At 37.8% G+C, this 7,537-nt stretch overlaps 2 protein-coding genes across 3 annotated transcripts in view; one reads left to right on the top strand and one right to left on the bottom strand.

Moving 5' to 3' along the window:
- LOC123978736 (leucine-rich repeat-containing protein 19-like) overlaps positions 1 to 1,908 on the bottom strand; it is a 7,717-nt gene extending 5,809 nt beyond the window's left edge. The window contains 1 exon segment of the mRNA XM_046062178.1: positions 254 to 1,908. Within this exon segment, the coding sequence (XP_045918134.1) occupies positions 254 to 388 (135 nt within the window). The 5' untranslated portion in view covers positions 389 to 1,908.
- ift74 (intraflagellar transport 74) overlaps positions 1 to 7,537 on the top strand; it is a 27,745-nt gene that overhangs the window by 16,890 nt on the left and 3,318 nt on the right. For both annotated transcript variants that reach the window (XM_046062154.1, XM_046062145.1), the window contains exons 10-14: positions 2,558 to 2,620; positions 3,200 to 3,343; positions 4,629 to 4,669; positions 5,780 to 5,859; positions 6,411 to 6,464. In XM_046062154.1, the coding sequence (XP_045918110.1) occupies positions 2,558 to 2,620; positions 3,200 to 3,343; positions 4,629 to 4,669; positions 5,780 to 5,859; positions 6,411 to 6,464 (382 nt within the window). The remainder of the gene's footprint in view (positions 1 to 2,557; positions 2,621 to 3,199; positions 3,344 to 4,628; positions 4,670 to 5,779; positions 5,860 to 6,410; positions 6,465 to 7,537) is intronic.

The raw sequence follows: 7,537 nt of genomic DNA, 5'->3' as shown, positions 1-7,537 counted from the left end.
ATTAATGAATACGATTAATGACAATATTATTAAAGTAAACATTGTTTTAGGGAGAGAGTGATTGGAGGCTGATAGAATGGAATAAAGTAAGAACTGTAGATTTAACGTCCATCTGATATCTCTTCCACTCCATCCTCTCTATATCTTCCTTTGTCTATCTGTCTAGGACATTTGTCACATCTCCCTTCCCCTTTCTAATAGGAAGTTAAGTAATTAAGTCAAAGTAAAAAAAATAAATAAACAAAAAACTCACCACGCTGCTGTGTTTGCTGTGCAGGAGAGAGGAGTCAATCAGGGCGATCGAAGAAGAGATCAGGAGAGAAAGGCGGGTTGCTGACGAGGTTGTCCAGGCAATGCCGGCTACAAAGCAAGAGAAGTATTTCACCATGACAGCAACAAATGAAGAACTGCTGGAGGTATTAATGTAGATTAAACCTTATATGATACAGCTCTACTTTACCTCATATTACTTCAGTATTAGTGTAATGTTTACATGGTACTGCCATGGTACTACTTGTAGCTTTAAACTACTTTACTCTGCTGGCAATCTTACATCAAGTTTGAGGATGACGCTGAGTTGTCACACTGGTAGTCTGTTTATATAAGAAGTAGTAAAATGTCAGCCTTCTTACACTCTCTGACCTTCAACCATTGTATTAAATGTCTAAATTATCGTATATCTCAAAAAGTCAGATCAATAAACTATAACATACACTGAATGAGGTTCCCTTTTGGTTGGTACACTCGGTGCAATGAATACAATTAACATTCAGATATATTCACTCAACAAATCTTTCTCTATTGTTTATTTTTTGGAATTCTGGTGTTTTATTCAGTCCCATTGCCACAGGCATATAAAATCTAGCACCTAGCCATGCAGTCTGCCTTTACAAACATTTGTGAAAAAATGGGTCGTTCTAAAGAGCTCACTACAGTGAATGTTCGTGAAATTTCTCCCCTCCTAAATTAATTTCACAATCAACTGTAAGTGGTATTAATATTTTAGTGATATTTATTAGGAACCACAACAACTCAGACCATGTACAGTTACAGATCAGGGTCACGGAGTGCTGTGGTGCATAGTACGTAAAAGTCGCCAACACTCTGCTGACTCAATAACTGCGGAGTTCCAGACTTCTTCTGGCAATAACATCAACACAAAAATTGTGCGCTGGCAGCTTCATGGCATGGGTTTCCATGGCCGAGCAGTTGCATGAAAGCCTTACACCACCAAGCACAAAGCCAAGCGTCTGATGGAGTGGTGTAAAGCACACCACTGTGACTGTGGATCAGTGGAAATGTGTTCTGTGCAGTGACAAATCATGCTTCTCTATCTGGCAGTCTAATGGACGAGTCTGGGTTTAGTGAATGCCAGAAGAACGTCACCCACCTGACTGCATTGTGCCAACTGTAAAGTTTGGTGGAGGAGAGATAACGCTATGGGGTTTGTTTTTCTGGTGTTGGCCTAGGCCCCTTAGTTGCACTGAAGGGAAATGTTAACGCCTCAGCTTACCAAGATATTTTGACTCTGTGCACACAAGACATCTGTCACTTTGTTAGAGCAGTTACACTAAAATGTTTATTGCACATAATGTGTAATCTCATTTTAAACTGTTAAATTGGTATGAAGCTTAAGACACGTAGACTCAGTGAATAATTATCTCTATAATTCATGATGTGATTAGTCGCACTGATGGAACATAATTCATCATCACATGGAGATTATATGTTAATTCTGAGTGAGCAGGATCATGGTGTAGCTGCAGTATGTAGTTAGGCTGGGTAAAGTCTGAATGTGTATTAAAAATAATTAAGTGACATTGTTTAAATTTACTACATTTGTTGAAGTAACTGAAATAAAGCCACTGAATGCTACAATAGTAGTAGTAATAGTTATTAGCTGAATAGCAAACATGAAGATACTGCTTTTAGTGTGGCAAAAAATGTCAAGGCTTTAAAAATAGATAATTTGGGCAGTCCCCCTAAACACAGGTACACATACTATAAATAAATATAAATGCGCACAGGTACACACAGATAAACAATGTCTCTTGTTACCGTTCATCCAGTTCCACTGCAGAGAAACAGATGAATAAATATCAGGAACAAACTGAACTGAGGACTGGCAGATGAATATCCGCTCGAACAAAGAAAAGTCTTGCGAGTTTCATTCACTTTCGACACAACATGACACCAGTAGATTCATAAACCTTGAGACATTGCTTTCACATGTTGCTTCACGTGCTTCACTTCCCGTGGAGTCAACATCAGAAATACAGACAGCAGCACACACTGCCTTTTCTGCCCACATTGTAGTCGGAGTTTGTATTATCCGAAAATCCTGGATAAAAAACAGGATTCAATCATTCTACTGCCACCTAGCTCTACATTTATCAAGAGCAGCCCTCATTTAACCAGTTGAAACAAATAACATCTGTCTTAGTATAATGTCTCCATGGTACTGCTGTGATGATGCATTAATATTACTCACACTAGTTAACACTTTTTTTTATGTCCTCCTTTTTCCATCTCCTCCTCTCTTTAACTTGTTTTATAGGAGCTAACTGTTCTCCAGGAGGAGCTGGACATCCTGATAACCAGGAAGGAGGACTATGAAGTAGTGAGTTGGGTTAAAAGAGGAGGGGGTATGTGAAAGTAAGGGTTAATGTATGGAAGGAAAGCAGGGTTTCTGCATTGGTCACCAAGTTAAATAGAACACTTTTCAAGACATTTTTAATACCATTAACACATAATACTACAATGTATTACTTTAATAGGTCCACATATATTTTTTTTCATAAGGTCAGAGGTCTGGAACAGTACTGGAGATTCTTTAGCAAGGTTTTGCTAAAATCACATACAGAAACATTTTATAACGTTACTGCCTGCACCAGGCTAGAAAAAATATTTAAGACCTGTAAATTAAGATTAAGACTTCTAAGGCCTTTTTTGAGGAAACCTAAATTCTGTAGATACAGAGATATCTGTAGATACATGCAGATACCGTAGGAAGAGAAGAGATGAAGTGTGGAAAAGAGGTAGGGGAAGAAGGAACAGACTTTCATACGCAGGTATAAGTAAGTAAGTAAGTAAATGTAAATAGCTTTTCAGTGACATGAATGGTAGCTGCTGTCTCTACCACTATCTCTAGTGGTAACAGTAGTATGAGTTGTTTTATATTACATTCTCCTGTGTGCAGGAGCTGGCCCACTCTCACATAAAGCAGGAAGTGGTTCGGCTTCATGAGACTCTGTCAGCGCTGGAGGTGAAACGTGACACCATGGAGGCTGAGCACAAAAGCCAGGGCTCCCCACAGGAGGAAAGGGAGAAATTATTTAAACAGGTTAGCTCCACAACCAGCTAAAGAATGGCAGAATATTAGTGAAGAACATAAAACTTAAATATGCAACAACAAAGTTTTTAAAGAGGTGGTATTATGCTTTTTGGCTTTTTCCCTCTCCTTTATTGAGTTATATCTCTTTTTTGTGCATGTAACAGGTTTGCAAAGTGAAAAAGCCCCAAGTCCTCCCCATCTCCCACAAAACTCTGCTCTGAACTGCCTGAAAACAGCTCGTTTGTAGTCCAGGCTTTACTTCCCATTCTTGTGACGTCACAATGAAAATACCTGTCAGAATGCTCACTGAGCGGCTACTCCGACACGCCCTCAAAAACACCGGTGGAAAAACACTGACCCGCAGCTGTCCTCTCCCTTCCAAACACTAGCTACCCTCCAGGCAGTCAATGGACATAAAGCTGTTACTGTGATGTAGAGACAGAGCTCAGTTAAAACTTTATGGATGAAAGATACTTTTGTTACAGATTATTAACTCACCACTCTGAAACTCTTGCTCCAGTCTATGTTGCCAAGCTGGTCGGCAACATGTAACGAAGCTGTTTACCGTCTTTTCGCTGACCCGCCTTTCTGTGCTTCGGATTTGGGTAGTAGTCCTTAACTAGGAACTGTGCATCTGCAACTCCAAACAAAGATCATTTAGAGACAAGATGTATCACTCCATAGCTAAAACGAAGCGTTCAACACAGGGTGAAAAGAGAAGCTGCAGCAATGTGCAATATGACGAAAAATATGGTGTTTTTTGAAAATGAAACCATGTAAACCTGTTCTGGTACAACCCCTAAATAGGATTTTGAACCTGAAAATGAGCATAATATGACCTCTTTAAGGTAATATAAGATTCATTCATTTGAAAATTGTTTGAAAAACAATCGTGATTTACTCTTACTTTCTTCCATGATATGTAGTTGAAAGCTACAGGAAATAGACAAATAGGAACAAAGTATATTATTATAAATAATTGTGATAATTTCAATATAATTCCCATAAAATCAAGAGAACCAACCTACAGTATCAGATTAATTATTTAATCTAGACAGACTGATAACAGACATTCGTAGGATAGTTAACTTGCTGAATTAGTGCTGACAAGAGTGCAGTTCAACATCAACACACTAACTGTAGGACCTCAGACTGAATATGATGTGAATAGGGTATGGTACGAAGTGCTGAGTTAGTTTTCTTATAAACCAGAGTCAACGTTTCATTTTATTTTACAGATTTGAAGAGTTAGGGTTAGTAAACAAATTATTTAGGCTGCCGTTTTGTTTTCCAGGTGAAGGAGGATAACCAGGAAATTGCCAGCATGGAGAGACAGTATGTATTCATATTAACCCTATGAACTCTGCAATAGAAATGGTCTGCCAGTGCCTACATTGGTATTTTTGGTTATTGTGATGTCATTTCTTGGAGTATCTTCAAATGTTTTATATCCATAAAATCTGTACAACTTAAGCTAAAAGATTATGTAAGTCAGTAAACCCGAGAATCTTTTCCTCTCCATCAAGACACAAAAACTGCTCCAAAATAAACTACAAACTTCAGTGTACTCTGCTATGTACAAACTGTGTGGCGTCTGTCAAGGTAGGGACATGTGTCCCCGGACAAGATGCTCACCGTGTATGAATGAGTTAATTTCTGTTTCTGCTGAGCAGTTGGCACCTTAGCCCCTGCTTATATGTGTATGAATGTGTGTGAACGGGGTGAATGTGATATAGTGTCAAGAGCTTTGAGTGGTCACAAAGACTAGAAAGGTGCTATACAAACACATACCATTTTCCATGTGTTGACTATACTAAGCTGTGCTGTGCTAAACTACTGACTCTTAGTATTTCGCTCAATCTCACTCTGACATTGCAGTCGATCTGCTTCTAAGTTGTCAAGTGACTTTTCGCACGTAATGTAACAATGTGATGACCCCTCCAAAAAAATGAAGAGAGAATAAATGCTCAAACTATTATAGCTTTTATTTTATAATATATCGATTTAAACAGGATCATGCAAACAACGATATTCATACAAAGGGTGAACACAAATCTCTGTCTGCATTGTTAGGTTAGATTTTCAATTTTATTTTTTTATTCATTCTATTTTTAATTTAAGTTATTACTTTGATTAGAAGGCAAATCATAAAACACTGAACAAATGGTGGGCACAGTGACACACAACTTCAAATATCAGTTCTTATTCTATAAATTACTTGGATGGAGCCAAATCAGATGGCGTCGTCAATTTTGCATCTTCTTTTGCCAGAAGTTATCGAAACATTTGTGATGGTTCAAATGGTTGGCTGTGATAAACTGATCCATTTGGAAGTTACAGATGAAAAGAATGGCACAAAAAATGGCTAAATGAAGAGAGAGTAATCTGATGTTCTATTCATAAATTTGAAACTCTTATGCTTGTGTGTAATGTGTATGTGTTCAGGCTTACAGAGATCAGGGATAGGACCGTACAAATCTCAGAGGAGATACGGCAGCTGGAGCAGGACTCAGAGGACGCACAGGGTAATGCTAGATGGCTGCTTTCAACTTTTCATTTCTCGATCATAATATTTTCTGGCAAATTGAAAAAGTGCCTCTAAAATGAGTTTCACATCTTTCATCTTCTGGTGGAAACCAGGTGTTACAGTGTGAACTGCACAAATACTGTCAATCTCTTATTTGAACAGATGGATGGCTGAAACTCACAATAATTTCAATGAGTGATTATCTAATTATTATTATTATTATTATTATTATTATCTAATCTGCTGATTGTTTCCACAATTAATTTCTTGGTCTATAATACACTGAAAAATGTCCATCACAACCAACAACTTATTCTGTCCAACCAAGAAACACAAAGATATTTAATTTACTGAGATATGATGTGTTTATTTAAAAATGTGATTATTATTATTGATTATTATTTTATTATGATTATTAAAATGTTTGATTAGTTTTCCCTCAATCAGCTAATTGATTAATTGACTTTGAATGTGTCTTTACTTGGAAATATTACTAAACACATACCTACGGGCAATAGGACTAAACCATTGTTTTTGTCTGTCCACAAGGAGAGTGTCAGCAGAAATACAAAGAACTGAAGAAGAAAGAGGAGGAAATTGACCGTGAGTTGAACATTTATAATAATTGATGTACCTACATGACTGGGTGATGTATCAAAAATCACAGTAATATTTACCCAGTACCAGATATCAATAATGTGTCAGTATTGTAGGTGGATAATAATCTCAGAGAAATGGTAGCAAGAAGAGGTTATTAGTAAGAAAATATCGAGTTATTGTATATTGAATCCATATCAAGTCATATTACAATTACAATATTGATGTCTCTAAATCTAAAATGTTTAACTAATATGGAAATATCAAGGTAGTGTATTTATCGATACATATATAAACTATAACTAAATGAAAGTTTGTAGGCCCTTCATGCTACACACATATAACTTTGCAGAAAATTAAAAGTCTATTAGAATATTGTAACTTAAAAAAAAAAAAACATAAAACCATATATACAGTTAATAGTATACACCCAGGAAATAATTCTGCAGTGCATTTTTTGAATGTGCGTCTGCAAGAATATAAACCAGTTGCAACAAGATAGTGATGATAATATGGTTTTCATTTTCACATAAAAAGCCTGACATTTAGGAAACGCCTTTGCGTTTGAGCACCAAGCATCGCCGATGAGTCTCGCACTCAGACAGCTCAGAACACAGTCCGCCTAAAGAGGGCTTGATCTGGGATGATGGAGCAGGTCTCTGTAAAGATGCGGGCACAACAGTCTCTGATTTCTTGTTGCTTGGTCATTTCGTCCAGACCGGACCTTAGCCAGCAGCAGCCTTAAGCTGAGTGAGCTGGGCCAGCATGGCTCCCATTCCTCCGTTTTTCTTTCCCCTCCTCTGGGGCACCCGCCACGGTGCCTGGTCCGGTTGATCTGGCTGGGTGGATCGTCTCAAGGTCCACTGCTCTTTAATCCAAACCCTGGCTTTTGGAGTTTGAAGGAGCTGCAGGTCATTTCCATAGTCAACATCTCCTGATCAGTTAATTTGAACAATTACGGCTTAGCCTGTTAAATCATAATTCAACAGACATCATTCAATGATATTTCACCAGTAATGCAGGAGGGAGGAAAAAGGAGCTACTGGCTTCTACATGTACATGCACAGCTGTTGCCATAG

The sequence above is a fragment of the Micropterus dolomieu genome, linkage group LG01 (genome assembly GCF_021292245.1).
Source record: "Micropterus dolomieu isolate WLL.071019.BEF.003 ecotype Adirondacks linkage group LG01, ASM2129224v1, whole genome shotgun sequence".
Taxonomy (NCBI): domain Eukaryota; kingdom Metazoa; phylum Chordata; class Actinopteri; order Centrarchiformes; family Centrarchidae; genus Micropterus; species Micropterus dolomieu.
Note: the sequence above shows the minus strand (reverse complement) of the source record. Positions and strands in the feature narration are given on the sequence as shown.